The sequence below is a fragment of the Momordica charantia genome, assembly GCF_013281855.1.
Source record: "Momordica charantia cultivar OHB3-1 chromosome 9 unlocalized genomic scaffold, Mcharantia_2.0 BLBB01000009.1, whole genome shotgun sequence".
In the NCBI taxonomy this organism is placed as follows: domain Eukaryota; kingdom Viridiplantae; phylum Streptophyta; class Magnoliopsida; order Cucurbitales; family Cucurbitaceae; genus Momordica; species Momordica charantia.
Genome location: NW_028275167.1, coordinates 228,124 through 245,841, shown reverse-complemented (window position 1 = coordinate 245,841; position 17,718 = coordinate 228,124). Strand labels below are relative to the sequence as shown.

General features: G+C 31.4%; 2 protein-coding genes and 1 non-coding gene across 4 annotated transcripts; all 3 read right to left on the bottom strand.

Annotated features, from left to right (window-relative positions):
* Positions 1 to 926: 926 nt before the first annotated feature.
* LOC111024201 (pre-rRNA-processing TSR1-like protein) lies at positions 927 to 8,628 on the bottom strand. Of its 2 annotated transcripts, none has more exons than XM_022301837.2 (22): positions 8,417 to 8,628; positions 8,147 to 8,242; positions 7,942 to 8,027; positions 7,785 to 7,862; positions 7,542 to 7,664; positions 7,260 to 7,310; positions 7,014 to 7,154; positions 6,796 to 6,918; positions 6,633 to 6,710; positions 6,398 to 6,490; positions 6,188 to 6,301; positions 5,506 to 5,583; positions 4,805 to 4,903; positions 4,518 to 4,709; positions 3,500 to 3,575; positions 3,209 to 3,312; positions 2,863 to 3,122; positions 2,642 to 2,785; positions 2,340 to 2,564; positions 1,805 to 1,883; positions 1,455 to 1,518; positions 927 to 1,330 (listed from the first exon to the last, which is right to left on the bottom strand). In XM_022301837.2, the coding sequence occupies exons 2-22, from the start codon at positions 8,235 to 8,237 to the stop codon at positions 1,212 to 1,214; spliced, it is 2,418 nt and encodes an 805-aa protein (XP_022157529.1). In that variant the 5' UTR covers positions 8,238 to 8,242; positions 8,417 to 8,628; the 3' UTR covers positions 927 to 1,211. The 2 variants fall into 2 exon arrangements, with proteins under 2 accessions (XP_022157529.1, XP_022157530.1); XM_022301838.2 differs by having other exon boundaries at positions 7,942 to 8,012.
* Positions 8,629 to 11,607: 2,979 nt separating this feature from the next.
* Positions 11,608 to 12,314, bottom strand: LOC111024205 (RmlC-like cupins superfamily protein). Its single transcript, XM_022301844.2, has 2 exons — positions 12,038 to 12,314; positions 11,608 to 11,959 (listed from the first exon to the last, which is right to left on the bottom strand). Exons 1-2 carry the CDS (start codon positions 12,151 to 12,153, stop codon positions 11,734 to 11,736), a joined length of 342 nt encoding a protein of 113 aa, XP_022157536.1. The 5' UTR covers positions 12,154 to 12,314; the 3' UTR covers positions 11,608 to 11,733.
* Positions 12,315 to 14,503: 2,189 nt separating this feature from the next.
* Positions 14,504 to 14,584, bottom strand: TRNAL-AAG (transfer RNA leucine (anticodon AAG)). Its single transcript has one exon. It is a non-coding gene; the product is annotated as a tRNA-Leu (tRNA).
* Positions 14,585 to 17,718: the final 3,134 nt, after the last annotated feature.

Here is a 17,718-nt window from a genome sequence, read left to right as displayed (position 1 = left end):
ATTGTTGTTGATATTATTATTTTGTGTGTGTTTCAAAGTCTATTCAAATTTCAATTTGATGAATTTAAATGGGCACTGCTCAAAGTCATCTGAAAGTCAATGGACGCTATAAAATTGAGAAATTAAATCATTTTATTAGAAAAAATAATAAATTTGTGTTTTCTAGAATCAATGAAAATGTTTGATTGAAGGAATAATGAATGGACTTTTATGCTAAAATGGAAAACTGTGTGTTAAATTCTTAGAAAATGTTGCTAATGAGAAGAATGTTTTTTTTTTCTTTTGAAATTCTTCAAAGAAAATAATTGATTGGCAATAAATAACCTGAAAATAAAAAGAATGAAAAAATAATAATAATAAATAATTTAGGCATATTGAATTTAAGTTTAGCTTAGAGTTCGAAGGTGAAAAACATACCAAATAAACCATAAAGGTTGAAGTAAGCACAAAACAAAAAATAAAAAGTGGAAATCTAAGACACTTATTTGAAAAAATTATGAATTTTTTTCTTTTAGAGTGTCCAAAATTGGCCATTTATGCCGATTCATAGGGACTTCAAATATTTTAGGCTTGAAATAATTTTGCTTTGTAGATTAATTATGGTGTTAATATTACAATTTTTTACTTTTTGGGCTTCATAATTTATTTTTTTTCAAGTACATTGAGGCAAGAGATGTTGAATCTTTATAGTTTTTTGCTTTACTTTTAGGTAGCTTGCAAGACTTGATAAGAATAATACCATTTGGAACAAGAGGTGTTGAATATTGTTGGAGACTCCATTGAAATTTATTTACTTTTTGATTTGATACATAACAACTTCATTTTATCAATTTGTCAAATTAAATATCAATTGTTGACAAAAACGTAAAAATATCGACACGTCAACAAATATTTAATTCTCGATCTTTAAAATTCAACTCGGAATATGGGCACAAATCATTTAACTGCATTGCTGAGGCTCGAAAATAGTTCTCAAGAACCAACCTTCCTGTAGTTTTTAGAATCTAAAAAGTTAATAAAAATTTACACAAAGATTGAGATTGCAATAACATCGAAATCACGTGAAAATGGGGACTGAAACTCTGGTTTTTTGAGACTCTAGAATCAAAATTCTTCCTCCCTGTTGAATATTACATAATAGTATGGTAAAAAAAATAACGGGGAGAGCCAGAAAGAAACATCTACCAAAACTTCAATCTGACTAAAAAAAATCAAGCATCAAGAAGAGGGAAGAGATGCTCCGGCCATTTGGGAAAAACACGCTTGTACAAGCTCATGCAAACGGTGTCATGTTGCTGTAAAACTCCATTGAGAACACACTTCATAGCTCCTGTGTTCCACAAACATGTTTATGTTACAACAGAACAACTCTCAAGGGTTGTGAGCAACATATTAGCAGTGGATGTCAAGGATAATCAAGTAGACAGCATATATTTGCATATTTGGAAGCATACCGTGTGTACCGACAGGTTCCTTGATGCGACCGCGTCTTCCACACTTCGTCCACACATCCACAGGCTGCAATAATGATACAAACATTAGGAGGAATTTTGTAAGTGGCAAACTTTAAACTGACCATCTTTTCTAATGAGAATTATAACTCAACCAGGATCTCTACACAATTTTCTTATCCATATTTTTCAAGGCAAATTCTTTGAGCTCAAGCCTCCATTAGAGTTCCTATGAGCTAGAAAGTTTTCAAGTCCCAGTACATTGATCTCTGATACTAGAGAAGTTCAGTTTCTACCAATCCCAACCAAAAAGCAACAAGATTACCAACTCATTCCTATGCAATTGCTCTTACCTTGAACCATCTCACGTCATCAGGATTATGGAACATGTATCTCACAGTAGCTTTTAGTTTCGATACTCGTTGAGGGTAACTGCACACAACAAAGGAAACCATTTTCAAATTAAGAATAACCATTAGCATCAGCAGATTTATCATATTTATAAACATCATAAAAATCCACAGAAATTTTATAAAAATAAAGTTCAACAATGAAATATAAAATATTTATTTTTGAAAAACGAAACAAAAGAGTCAAAAAAAATCAACTACACTACTAAAAACAATCAGCACAGAAGACGGCTAGCCTTAAAAGGCTTATTTTTAAAAATTTGATTTGGAATTCAAAAGATAGTATCATGTTATAAGAGAAATCTACAAGATAATAAACGTTGCTATGCCAAGATAAATTAGTAGACACCCATTTCAATTTTCTCTCTTCATGGGAAGTATAACTAGACTATTTGATAAAAAGAAAAATAAAAACCAATTCTTCAAACGAGGAGATAAAATAATCATTACTTAATTGATAAGTCATAGATAACTGTACCCAGATAAAATAATCTTCTTCAGGATTATCCGTCTGGGGTCAATGCTCTTTAACGAACCAGAAGCAGCAAATGAAGAAACTCCTTCAACGGTCCTAAGAACTATTAAAGGAAGGGGAGCAAAAGATATAGGAGCATATATTGAAGCAATAGAGAATCTTCCAGCATGAAGAAATCTCTCCATCTTGTGCTTGTCTGAATTAAAGTTGTCAGTTGAAAATATTGGCCTGAAAGTTAAGAGATGGTCACCTAAAAATATAATAGCGAAAGATGGAGGACTCGCATGGCAAAGTTAGAAAATTACTTGGTAACAAATTGGCGAAACCCAACGTGAAACACCAATTTTTCTTTTCCCTTAAGGGGAGGGGAATTTTTATCATGTTTCTTGGTGTTTTGAACTGTTCCAACTTTATTGGAGGTCTCTTCAGATGCATCATGCCGCTTGATGCTGCAACAAGATTAGTTAGAAGCTAGTATTTGAATTATAACAGTAGAATGGGTAACATTTCAGCCATCAGGAAGTACCTGAAATGGAGGACAGACATCTTGGACTCATGCTGCAGAAGTCCACAAGCTGTAACAGGCATTGCCTTGGCTAACTCGCACAATTTCGAAGCCACAGCAACAGGCACTTCTTTAACATGCAGTCTTAAATAGGAGCATGGTGCCACACAATCATCTCTGTTTCCTTGCTCTATTTCTAAAGCTTTAGCAAGAACGTGCTTTTGCGTCCTGGAGATGTTATTGAATTCAAAAATTCTAGCATATTCTTGAGGCAAACTTTCCTGAATTAAGAGACAGAAGTTTTGGCGAATTAATGTATTGTTAAGAAACAGTATGAGAAATCATTATTGGATAAGAGTAACTATACTTGGGGATCCCACGAGGATGTCCTAAAGGATTTGAGACCTCTATACTTTGCAAAGCGCTTTCTGGCAGGAATGTCCATAGGCGTATCCACTTCATCTGGGAATTCTGTAACAAATAAGAAGATTATTGAACATCCAAGTATAACATCTAACACCAGCATCTAACGACTTTCACGCTCAGTAGTAATGCATGCAGAAAATTGACATCAATACACCCACTAATCTCATAATGGAGATGCCACTCCCAAACCGCCATGTTCGTGTTTCTTCATAATATCATAAAGCCGACTAACCTTCATCTTCAGCATGAGCATTTTTAATCTTTTGAATCTCCTCCAATTTTTGTTCGTTGGTCAAGTCTTCACAATCCTGCATTGCGAGGAAATTTAAATCTGAAAATTAAATAAAATCTTCACAACCCTAACGAGTCAATATTTTCAAATAATAAATATAAAACTCATGACAACCCCAAATTTCGAATAAAAATCAGATATGAAAAATCTTTCAATTAAACCAAGTATTTGAAACGTAAAAACTAAAACTTTTCAGTAGAGGCAGTAAACACAATTTATCCCACATCAAATATACATAAAAACTCCAAAATCCTTCATGAATATCAAATATTGAGGTCTGAAAATTTTGTCAACAAAGTCCAAAATTTTTCGATATAAAACAATCCAAACAAATATTGGTTTTCAAAAGAAAACCAAGTACATAAAATGTGAGAAAACTTACAAACTTTCAAAATTCTATTTAGGAAGGATACGAGAATTACTTACTTGAATAAGAAGAACCCAAACAAACTAACAAAAGGGAAAGAGAAGTAGCTACCTAAAAGAAATCTACTGCTAGGCCTTTTCTGAGCACTCTCTCATTGGGAATTTATAGGGAAGAAAAGGTTGGATTCAATAGACCAGATAAAAAATTAGCTTATCTAAATCGTAAATCATTTTCCTTAAATGAAAACGAAATACAAATTTATCTAAGACAACCCAATTATTCAAATATAAATTCAAAGCAATTTATTGAAAAATACTTATCTAAAAAATATAATATTTTTTTCAAAATCATTAAATAAATACTATGATAACAAAAACCCCGGGTGTTACAATTCTTTTAGGATTTATAATTCTTCTCTATTCATATATATATTCTATTTTTTCAGCGTTCTAAAAAGGATCATTACAACCAAAAGGTTGCATATTGAGAATTGCACCGTACGGTGCTAGTTCTCTAGCTTTGACACAATAACCACTATCCGTTGAATAAGGAAAGATAAATCAAAAGATGAAAAAATAATGCAATTCTCACCATCATCACAGAAGCCATATCGGTCTCCTGATCAGAATTTAACTCCAAAGAAGCTTGATCATCATCACTGATGCCCGGATTATTAAGGTCATCCTCTACATTTGGATAACCTTCTCCGTCCAACATCATACCATCAGAGTCATTGTCAACATCAGAATCCTCATCATCTGTCTCACCAATTCTCCAAGCATCCTGTGGATTTCAAAAAAGCAAAGATGCTGACAAGAACTATGAAATTGCAAACATGTAAATCGAGGGGGCGAGAATTAGAAAATTAATATGGAAACCTGATAATCAGAAGTGCCATCAGCAAGTGCAGTTCTCCTCAAACGCTTTTCTTTCTTATTTCTATCCGCCTCAGCCCTGTCTGCCTCAGTTGGCCAAGTCTATGGGGAAAAAACAACAACTATGAATATAACCTATGATGTGGGATGAGGAGATTGTTCTAGAAATAGCATTTGACGTTATGATTGGAGAATATAGCAGCGTCTATTAGCTCTTACAGATTAGTTTGAAAGTAATAAAAAAATTGATGCAATCATAAAACTACAAAGCAAAACAACAAGAACAATAAGTAAAAGAAAATAGCCTATGCCACTTGTCAACATTCTATATCTCTATCTCACGTATAGAATGTATCATACATATTTACTTTTTAACTACTTTTGTTAGATGGAGACTGCAATCATTGAAGAGAGTACTTTTAAGTAATTAACCATTAAATGGATACGATGCTCACATGCTAGGGTGAGTTATCACCATTGAAGGAGATCTGATAGCTAAGAATAAGCAAATGGCTATTTCTAACTGTAGTATAAGTTTGAAAGGAGAAATTCTACATGGAGTTCTAAATATTATGCATTTATCTCCCACCAGCCACCATGTTGGCTTTATTGTTCCCAAGAAATAAGAAATAGCTGGTGAAATTAAGAATAGAAAACTATGCAAGAAAAAGAAGGATCCACGTCTTAACACACTTCTATGATACCTGTTCACCAGACAGAGGATCAGGATCGTTTTCAACAACCAATGGCTCTTGCTCTGACGGATCCAATGAGCGAACAACCTGCATGTGAATAAACTTGTAATTTTAAATGTTGAATGATGAATGATGTGAAGGCAAAGTAAATAAAAAGCATGAGTTATATACAAACATAAAATATCATTTAAAAACATCTCTTCAAACAAAATGCCGAGGAAAATATGCATCTTATAACCTATCAAAGAAGGAAAGTCCAACCCCCAATTTATTCTTTTTCTCAGACTGAACAGTTATTGAAGAACTATTATGAAAGAATAATTTTACAGGAGATAAATATTAATATATCATCGAAAAATTGTCAGCACCATTTGAAAAAGAAGAACAGGTAATCATTTTGATTCAGGAATTGCAGAAAATGACTTTTACTTCCATCTATGTTTTCCTGACTCCTTAACTCAAATCCCAATTGTACCAATAACATGAATCTGCCATCAATTTAGCAGCTATGATCAGAATGATTGAAAAACTCAAAGTTCTTTTATTTTAGTTAACGAGAACATCAATGAGAGGAAATATAGAACTTCGATGAGAAAATTCAAAATAAATAACTCAAAACTAGCAGCCATAGTAGAGAATAACCGATAAAAGACAAGGACATCTCTACCCATGCAATGATGATGTTCATTACCTCCATGTCATTAGTATCCATGGCATCTTGTTCTATTCTTGGATTCAACGGAACTGGATCCTTGAGAACTTCAATTTTGCAAAGCTGGAAATCTCCTGCTCCAGCGACATGAACCTGATGCAAGGGAAGGCAGGTATGAACACCATATCAACTGAACAAATTACTATACCAGAAACAAGAAAATGGCCGAAGCAGAACAAATCACTATACCAGCTGATTCACAGAGAGACACCGAGAACGTAAATAACCAGTGAGAAGAAGAGTACATTTTCCTGGAGTACAATTATCGGCTACCACATCAACCTATGGGATAACCAGAGAATTAGCAAAATGATAACATAATTAACAAATAGGTGTACCTTGTAGAGTAAAAGAAAATAGTAGTCAAAAGATAGGTGTTAAAATACACTTATTTAACCATGTTTACAAAAATAACAATAAGAACCTTTTGAGACATCAAATAAGGCCTTTGATTTCTCCAATGAGGAACAGTGAGCCTTTGCTCCTTAAAAAGCCACATAAACTGCAAATATAAACCATGAAAAGTGTATATAAGGGGGAAAAATGTAAATCAGCAGCCACAAAACAACGAACCTATGCTTATCTACCTTGTGTAACTCATCTTTAGTATCTGCCGGATGAAACTTACAATCCTCTGGAAATTCAGAAGCAATGCTAGAAATACACATTTTTTTGAAGTCATTCCTTTTCTTTATATCAGTGGGTAGGTCCTGCCAGCAAAGAAAATTTACTTTACCTATGCATGCAAAGAATTCTTCACCTTTTAGATTAGAATTCTCAAAAAGGAAATAAAATGGTAACATACTCGAACAAGGACCACGGTACTTGGTAAGCCCAGAGATCTTAATAGGGAAAGGCATTCACTTCCAAATGAATCAATGTAGAGAGATGTGCTTCCTTCAATATAATAGCTCGCAGAGGCCACGAAAGCAATTAGGTCAGCTACCTACAAATTAATAAGTACATAGCCAATGCAGAAGCTTTTGATCAAAATCCAGAACGTGATGTGTGAATAAATAACAAAAGATACAAGTTCATGAGAAGTTAGAACCTTAGCCATCTCCATACATGATTGCAAATCACCATAGGGTGCTTTCAGTACCTAGAGCATATAAATTCAGTGCAACGGAAGCAAACATAAGAATTGGTACACAAAAATTAAAAAGGGTTTGGAACAACTCAATAAAATATGGAAAATTAATTTGGCCACGGCTTCAAAAATTAAAGAAATACGAATTGGGGCTAGTCAAAATTAAAAACACATTTAATAGTTGATGTCCCAATAACATTATTAAAAAAAACGTTTCACTAAAATCACAAAGATACGACTTACTGTTGCCCGTAGTTTGTACTCTGAAGAAGCAACTGTTGATGAAGAAGCTCCGGGAGATAGTAGTGACAAAAGATCCTCAGCAAGAGGATTTAGGTCTACCGAGGCGGAGAGCGCAAAAAGAACCTGTTGAAATTGTAACAAGTAACTATTATCAAAGAGAATAAGAAAGCCGATACAAGTGAGGAAGGAGTAAGTTGTAAAGAAAGCCAGATATGAAATGTTATTGACACTCTAACTACTCACTATAACTCTGGGAGGACTCCTTGATCCACTTAATGCCCTTTTATCCTGCAAAACGGCTGTCCTTTTCTGCTCCCGAATCTACAAGAAGCATATTAAGCCTTCATCAGACTGAAAGGCACCAATGCGAGTAGGGAGAGAAAGATTGGATATTAAGTACCATCTTACTACGCTGATGACGAGCGGCCCGAGCTCCCTTAGCAACACTATTCTTCGTAACTTTGCATTTATCTGATAGCCCAAACACTCAAATTATAAACCAAAAACAACATAAGCCCAGTTCTGGTTATAGAAAAAATCAACCAAAATAAACATGAATATAAGGAAACAAAAAGTAGGGTTTCATAAAGTAGAGAAGAGAAGACCTTTTAAAGAGGTTTTGTGTTGTTGTCTCGTTGCCTTGGTTGAGAAGCGCGATTTATGGGGTTTATTGACTTGAGCCCGATTCCCTGCCATGGAAACTGTGAACATAGCATTGGCATTAGCAGACGATAATGAAAGCAGAAGCTAAGACATGGATAACACTGCCATACCACTATTTTCAGGTGAATTATAAGCGAAATTTAGGTATATAGCAAACAATAGAGGGTCTGATGAAACTTGAAAGACAAGGATGTGGGAGCTAGAGAGAATACCTGAGACCAGAAGATTGCGGCGGAGGCGGAGGCGGAGGCGGAGGCGGAGACGACGGCGACGGCGACGGCGACGGCGGGGCTTTCAAGAAGCCATCGTTGATGAGTTGAAGGTTTTATAGAGAGAGAGAAAGAGGAGTGGGGAATAGAGAGAGGGTAGTAATTCTAATTGATATTCCAAATTTTCCAAATTTTCCAAAGTGATTGTTCCCTTCCACACCACTGGGGACTCTTAAATTAGGTCTATAATTTATAATTTATAATTTATATCGTATTTTAATTACTTCAGTTTTTAAAAGTTTGATATTTCATATATTTGATTTCAAACCATATCAACTAGCAGACATGAAAAATTATATCGTGAAAGCGAGTATAATTCAATGAAGGGTGTGACTCCCCTCTCCAACATACTGTACTAAAAAAATAGAAAAATTATATTGAGTAAAAATGTTTGGAGAAAAGAAATGGGCAAATTTTATTGAGAAAATTTACACCTTCATATAGTCTTTCTTTCATATTATAATGTCGGAATATGCGGGTTGAAATTTAAAAATAATCAATTATCAATAAAATTTAAAACTAAATCGTTATACGATGAAAATCGATTCTTACTTTTGATGACATTTCTTACGATAGGGACTAAATAGTTACAAACTTTAAACTATAGTGATTATTAAATTGTTAGATGCTAAAATTCAAAGACCAATTATTACCAATTAGAAAAATACAAAGATAAAATGTATTATTTAATCTCACTTTTACCATTTGAGTGCAATTTTCTCACTTATTAAGGTTTAAAGGTTTAACTTTTACTTTTGAATATTCATGAATCAAGTTTTTTTTATTTGTAAAAAGTTTGAAGGTTTGGTTTTTGCTGAGGTACAAATACAAGTGCAGTAATTTTTGTAATTTATCTAATTATTCTTTTTAGTTTTTCCAAGTGAGGTTGGGCCGTTGGGCTGTTGCGTGGTTAAGTTAGGTAGGTGGAATAAATGGGCCGCTCATGAATGGTCTTGGCTAATTTGTATGGTAACTAGTCAAAAAATAGGAAACAAAATTAGACACTATAATTATGTAAAATAATTGAATGATATAAAATTTACACTCATGAAACAATTTCATTTAAAATAGTATCCATCACTCGATTTACTAATATATTCTTTTATATCTCAACTCAATATTAATTAATTTTTAAAATCTAAACTTGGTTACTTGTTACATTTTAAATCCCTTAAATTTTGTAGGGTTTTCAAAAGTAAGAAATATCAAATCTCCAAAATCTTCCAAGCTCATATTGTAATACCGGATATAGTTTATATCTTCATATATATATATATAATAAGTAAATTTGGGGATTGTGAGAATAATTGAATATTTTGTAATAAATTTCATTCTTTACGAAGAAGTTCTGGGAGTTGCGAAGGAAACCTCGAGCTCATATTGGTCATGGGTTGAGAACGGGAATTGAATTTTATGAGAACTAATTTATAAATACCGTCTAATTGAATTGAGTGGGGTGCATCCCCGAAATTTTGGAGATAGAGATGGTGTGGAGATTCCTCGATCGAGTTTTTGAATAATCCTAAATCGAAGTCGAGCTGACTCACGGATTCGAACTCACAACCTCTTAATTGGAGGTATATGTTAATTACCGTTGAGCTATGCTCGGTTTGGCGATTAGCATCTACTTATTAGAGAGGAGAGATATATAGATAAACCGACGCCACATCTGAGCGAGAGGTCCTTGAATCATGAAAATTATGATCAGGAAAATTTTAAAATAATTTGATAGTTGCTATTAATACTAATAAGATGTGACTTTCTTTTCTCAGTAGCTCATCAATCCTAAGACTCCATACAATAAACTTTATTCTTGTAAAAGAACAATATCTATACCCTATTTATTAAAGAATAAAAAGAAGAGGGAAAACGGTTGGCCCATAATAGAAAATAAAAATTCGAAGTTATCTCCTTGGTAAGGAAAAGCTGTTGGAATTTGGGACCACATACTTCTTTTATACATTTTTATTTTTAAGCTTAAAATATTATTTTCGTTTGTTGTACTTTGAAATTGGATTTAGTTTGATTCCCTATTTTAAATTTGGTTCATTTTAATTTATCCACTTTTAAAAGGTTTATTTTATCCTATACTTTTAATAAAAATTGATTATTTTGATGCATATTTATAAAAATTTAAAATAAATTATAGACCTAAAGAATTTTTTTTAATATAAAATCATAGTTACATTTCAATAGATATATAGAAAATATAATGAGTATAGTGTCGTGTTAAAATTGTAGTAGAAAAAATAAAATTAAAAACAAGATTAAGAGATTAAATTGGTCACTTTTTAGAGGTACAGTTAACAAAATAAATATTTTAAAAGTAGAGGTTAAAATAAACTAAAATATTTTGAAAATATCAAGATGGTAACTCTAAAACTTAAAATAAAGGGATTAAAATCCTATTTTGAATTGTCATAAATTTTTTTTAATAAAAAGGATAAGTTTAAAGGGAAAATAGCAATCACAAGAAAACAAAACATAATTGACCGGTCAAAGGAACATTAAAAGCTCCCCTTTTAAATATGGGAAACAAGATTGGTTTGAATGGAGACTTTCTCTTTGACCATTTACCTCTATTTCTTAAAATAATAATTATCTTTAATTCTCCATTTATTTTCCATACGGCTGGACATTAAAATCCTTTATTTTCAAAAACTTCATTTTCATCTTATATTTTTAGCTCACGTTTGTTATCGTTTTTTAGTTTTAAAACATATTGTTCGAGTCCCTCTACTTCTAAAACACCGAATATTTTAACGTTTCGTTTTGATTTTATTTTTCATTTCAACTTTTTATTATAATTTAAAGTTTTCAACGACATTACATTTATTATATTTCTTAAAATGTAATCATGATTTTATATTAAATAAAATAAGATTAAAATAGTTATTTTTAGAAATCAAAAAAACAAAATGAACCAAATTTAAAAATATTTTTAACCTAAAACTAAACATGGATTAATAACCAATTGGTAAGTATTTTATACATTTTAATTATTTTATTAGGAAAAATGCTTGTATATGCACACTAACCAATAAAAACTCCTCCCAACTTTGTGATAGGTTCTATTTTTCTGAATAAATATCTATGGATTCATTTAGTTACCATCCATACTACCACTAAAAATCTACATCGATCAAAACTTGACTGGTGGCCATCAAAAAATGAATTCTAACAACATCAGAAAGCGAGTCGGCTTGTAGACTAAGATGAATAAAATTGATGTATTTAAGAAGGAGAATATATGTATAGAATTAGGAAGAAGATTGAAATCTGTAGAACTTATCAACAGCAACAGAGACATCCCAAGTGCAGCTGAGCCCTTTAGGAATGGTGACCAAATCCCCAGCGCCAAACTCTGTGTATTGTTCACAATTGGAACCTCCCTTTTGATAATATGCCTTCACTTTCCCCTTCACCAGATAGCAAGTCTCTTCTGCCTCAAATTTCAGCTGGTATTTCCCCGGCGAACACCCCCATCTGAAAACGCACGTACATCAAATTTTCTAACTACTACTAAACTCAAAAGCTTAAACTAATAGATTAAATTGTACTTACTTTGGCCAACCGCTGATGTTGAGTTCTCGGAGCTTTGCTTCAGAAGGCTTGCTTTCTACTACTATTCTAAGGTCGTTGTTGTCGGGTTCTTGGTCCGCCATGGATCTGTTATACATCTGTATATATGTGCAATCAATCTCTAAAAGGGGAAAGGAATGATCTTTTTGGATTTTTGGATGTGGAAAATAAAAGGAAGGAAGAAGGTTGTGAGATTTATAGAGAGAGAGGGGTTTGTTTTTGGTTTTGGGAGAGACAGGATAGAGTTAATTGTTTCTTGGGTGTTTTGTGTTTGGCTTTATTCTTCCTTTCACTTCACATAATCACACTTTTTTTTCTTTCCTTTTTTTTTGCTTTTAAGTTTTGGACCCACCCACCTCTCTATTCTCTCTCACTTTATTTAGTCGTTGCTATTGTTGGAAAAATATGCATATTAAAGGACACAAAATAAAATTCCGAACGTAACGTTGTTTCCTTAAGACAATTTTGTTTCCTCTATGATGTTCAAGATTTCATGAATAATTGTCTCCCAAGATATGACGGATATACCAATCTGTGAATGCAGCACTTCACCCACAGTACTTAACGAACTAACAGTATTTAATTAAGTGTTCGTACAGAGGAGAAATGAGAGAATTTTGAGGGATCAGTTTTCTATTTTACAAAACTGAGAAGAACCACGTATTTATAGACTATTTGTGGCAATTCAAATAGACATATATTTTCATCTAAAATTACGTCTTTTGATAAAAGGACATAACCTTTACAAAGGACGCACCAGTTCATGAAAAATTGTGATTCTTCAATTTTAACAAAAAATAATTTTATTCAAAAAATTCCAACAACTATTTCAAAAGTTGATGGTTCGATCTCTTTAATCACGTTTTTAAATAAAAAACGGGTGGATCTTAATTTCAATTAAGGAAGTTTTATGATTTAAAGATTAAAGTAGTGGAATATTTTAAAAAATAATCTTATATCTTATGTATTATATGTGAGTTTATTTATGTCGGGCTATAACAAACAAATAAAAAATAATATTTGAAGATAAAAATTAACAAATTTATACACATATAAACCTGTGTTATGTATATAAAATTCAAGTTTTCCATTGAAACGAAAATCAAGTTTCATAAAATTTGAATTTTATATATACCATGGGTTCAAGTTATGTGTTTATAAATCTGTTATTTATGTTTTTAAATAAATAATTGAATAAAAAATAATATTTGAGAGTGTTTGTGGCCTCAATGTATAAAATACTTATTATCATACTAAAAGTCAGTACTTTAACTTCATAATTGTTGAACTAAAAAAAAGTGAGAGTGTTTGTCGACACAGACAGACATAATTCAATTGGTCCAATTCAACTTTAGTGTAAATTTTGATAGTAAAAAAGATCTAACTAACTTTTTATAACACATATTTGATGGAAATTGATAACTAATGTATTTGAACAACTCATATTAGTCACGCATTTATGATTTTGATCCTTGGGAGAACAAATAACTTTAATGTTAAAAAAGAAAATGAGTTATTGACTCGAAAAGGACTCGAAAAGCACAATTATCCGGTTATATGTATTTTATTCAAGTTATTTTCTTATTATAGAAAATAGAAGTATTTGTTTCTTGGGAAGCATGTTTATTATATTACGTTTTCAAATTAATAGAAATAACAAAATAAAGAACAGCATCTCACACGTTTAAAAGGATGAAAGAAAGTTTTTTTTTTTTTAAGATAAAAGAGAATATAAAATATTATTATCATTATTATTATTATTATAAGGGTTTCCCACGGTGGTTCGTTGATTATCCATTTCCATTTGTCGGGAGCTAATGTGAATTTTTGGGAATCTGGCTTACTGGGTCAAAGGGTTGACCAGATTCTTCGGGACACGTGGCGGGATGTGAGTGGAAGACTGAAATATCGAAGTTTGACCGAACTGAATATACTTACAAATTTACCGACATTGCTTTTTGTCAGGTCATTTTCCATCCCCTGCCCTCCACCAATCATTTTCTGCCACCGCATACTAGCACCCAATTCTCCATCTCCACCCCACGTGCTATTTCTCCCTATTTTCTTCCCCTCTCTCTTTTTTCTTTTAATATTAAAATACTATTTTCGTCCCTATTATTAATTGCATAGACTTTATATGTTCTATCTCAAAATTAATTTTGTTTAGTACAATATGTGGGCATGCCCATGCTTGCTTTGGTTTCTATCTCAAAATTAATTAGTAAGAAGAGGAAATATACTTTCACGATGGTGTCTTTTTTGGTTCAACCAATATTGATTGGATTTCATTTTATTACTTTCGGTATTAGAATTTGTGTGAAAATTTTAAGAATAAGAACCAAGATGGTCACTTCGGTGACATAAAATACCATAGAAAAGAAAAAAGAACCAAAATGGTCCATTGCTAACATAAAATACCATAGAAAAGAAAAACATTAATAATAAATTTGTTGAGAGTGGGATTTGAATCCACGCCCTTTCGGACCAGAACCTTAATCTGGCGCCTTAGACCAACTCGGCCATCTCAACTTCATATAATTGAAAGACTAACAAAAAATAAAATTGAGTTACTTTTGAACATATTGTCGTTTTAATATGAATTTACGAAAATAGTTTCTGTTTTAAACTATTTTCGAACATATTGTTGCATGAGAGATTGTCTCTTTAGAAAATGATTTTATTAAATAATGTACCAATTTTATCATAAGTCGTATTTTGAAGAGACAACTTTGAATGGTAGTGGCATGCCATTTGTTGTTTGAAAAAATGACCTCTCTAATTTTTGTCCTTACAAAATCATAGACATACTCAATAAACTATTAATGATGAATAAATTTATATCTTCAATCAAAATAAAACTGTATATACAACTATAGCTAACGAGATCTCTAAAAGTTTAAACTATCATTGCTAGCTTTTAATAATATGTACATTTCGCATTTTACACGTATAGTTATGAAGATCTTAAACCACCCTACATCTTTATGAGCAACATATATAATTGAGATTTTACACAATTTTTTTGCTTATAACTTGCCAAATGATAAAAGAAGTGGCTCAATTATGCTTGAGAACTCCATCATTCAAGGTGAACCCCCACAATAATAATAAAAATAACTCTTATAACTAATGGATGAACCAACTCTAAAAAAGATAAACATATTTATGATTTGGAAAGATGATAAATGATGAAGAAAAAATCTTCAAGATTTCAAACTCTCCCTAAAACAGACAATAATCTTCTAAACCAGCTTGTACAATGTGTGTGATAAGTGGAAATTTGACTCAAATATGTAGTTGAAAACTTAGTTCACTATGATTCTTTCAAACGTACACTTACTTATACTAAGTAGAGGTTCAATAACCACACTGATTTAAGATATGAGATCAAACTTAAATTTAAATATTCAATTACTTTTTTTCTTTATTGACAATTTCAAGTTGCATCTCAAAACAACCTTCGCAATCATTTCAATTATCACAAATAATTGCAATTTGTACAAAGAAGAGAACATAAAAACAACTTGTTTTAGCTCACACATAAAATACATATACACAATCAATAAATATCATGATCAAATTGTGACAATTATATGATTTGAAAATTATTAGTGCTCATAAAGTAGAAAAATCAGTCTGTATAAAATTTGAAACAAGCGATCCAAATACTTACTTCATTTGAAAAAACCTATCTGTTAAAAGGTAAAAAATATTGTAAAATGTATAATCTCAACAAAATATTCTGATGTGTAAGTTATTTTGCAAATTTATTTTGATAAATGGTCAAATGTTTACAAATTTTACAGTGTCAGATTTCTTGATTTAAAATTTTTTTCAAATGTCAAATTTACCTTATTGATGATATTTATATTTATTATAATTTATCTTTTATTTAAATGTAAAAGATTAATATTCCAACATTTTGTAATCATTAAATTATTGTGGGACCTAAATCAATCATTTTCATAATTCCCTAATTTACTCCTTAATATATTCTACTAAAGAATGAAATTTATTACAAAATATTCAATTATCATCATAATCCCAAATTTACTCCTTAATATATTCTACTAAATAATGAAATTGATTACAAATATCTTTTCATTTTATTAAATTTTTTTGGCCAAATTTCAATAATATAGCCATTATAACATATACTTTTATATATATATATATATATATAAACTATATCCAACTATCTTTTCAATGATGTAGAAATATAAACTATATCCGACTATAAACTTAAGCAACATATACTTAACAATAGTGATATAAACTGTAGTCATTATAACATACATTTATATGGAGATGTAACTTATATTTGGCTATAAAGAATATACAACTATATCCCTCTACAATTAACAAACAAAGCAAATAACCTACAAACCTTCCGGTCGGCGATTAGACAATGGCCGAGATAAATAGAGGGCTAGAATGATTGACGGGCGGCCAGTGACAAAAAAGAAACATCGGGATAAACGGACGGAAACAATGGATGGGCGGCCCGAGAAGAAGGAGAAGTTAGACGGATTGTTTCAACGACGAAGAAAAATGGAGACGGCAGTCGGAGACGAAGAAACGCAGACAGCGGGCGAAGACGAAGGAATGGACGAAAATAGAACGATAGAAGAATAATAAAAGTCGGAGAAATGAGGTTTTCAAATTTTCTCAATATTGGGGGATTTTTGAGATTTTGATATTTTTTCACTTTTGGAAAGTCTAATTAGACAAAATTTAAGAGATTTAAAATGTAACCTCCCGAGTAGCTAATTTTGGATTTTAAAAATTAATTAATATTGAGATGAGATAAAAAATGATATATTAGTAAATTGGGTGATGGATACCTAAATAGGGTTGTTTCATGAATGATAAAAGTGTAAATTTTATACCATTCCTTCCTTTTATGTAAGACTATTTATGAATGTACTAATCCTACGTAATATATATAATTTCAAAGAGTTAAAAGGCCAGATATTTGGGCCTTATTATATGGGCCGTCTTCTAAGTCTTAAGTCCATTACGAAGCTGGCCGAATTACTTTGTGCCACGTGGCTAGTCGAACAGACAACCACGTAGCGGTTTATCCAGATTTTATGAAGGGGCCGGGTCGGATATTACGTATTAGGAAAAATCTTACCTTGTCTGCAGGACAAAAATTATTGACATTTTAATTAATTAGGTCTAACAAAATATATATATATATATATATATATATATATGAATTTTCATTATTGTGTCTTGTCGTCAAACTACATTTATATCAATTTTCACATTGAAAAAAACAAAATGAACGGAGGGAACAAATAAACATTTTCAAATATTATAATTCAAACTTATCACTTGTAAACTTAGTACATAATTGCATATGAATAAAAAAAAAGTTTAGTATAATAAAGAAGCGATAATTAAAACAAACGTCCCGTCTTTAAAGAGACTGTTAATAAATTAATTGACATGTGCACAATTAAAATGTAGGTAAATATTGTAGCATGTAAAATGAACCGACTTTAATATTCTTTTTATTATTTTTAGCTTTTGCAATTGGTACTTGTAATTTTAAATAATTTATTTAGATCTATAAATTATGGAAAATTAATATATTTTTATTTATAAGATACTAGATGTATCAATTTGACCTTAAAATTTAACTTTATCAATTTGTA

Excerpts from the sequence above, each read along its gene's own strand:
- LOC111024201 (XM_022301837.2), bottom strand. The coding sequence starts at position 8,237 with ATGGCAGGGAATCGGGCTCAAGTCAATAAACCCCATAAATCGCGCTTC. Across the intron at positions 7,665-7,784 it reads GGAGTCCTCCCAGAGTTATA|GTTCTTTTTGCGCTCTCCGC; the intron begins GTGAGTAGTTAG and ends CAATTTCAACAG. Across the intron at positions 7,311-7,541 it reads AGTACAAACTACGGGCAACA|GTACTGAAAGCACCCTATGG; the intron begins GTAAGTCGTATC and ends TATATGCTCTAG.
- LOC111024205 (XM_022301844.2), bottom strand. The coding sequence starts at position 12,153 with ATGTATAACAGATCCATGGCGGACCAAGAACCCGACAACAACGACCTT. Across the intron at positions 11,960-12,037 it reads AACATCAGCGGTTGGCCAAA|ATGGGGGTGTTCGCCGGGGA; the intron begins GTAAGTACAATT and ends GTGCGTTTTCAG.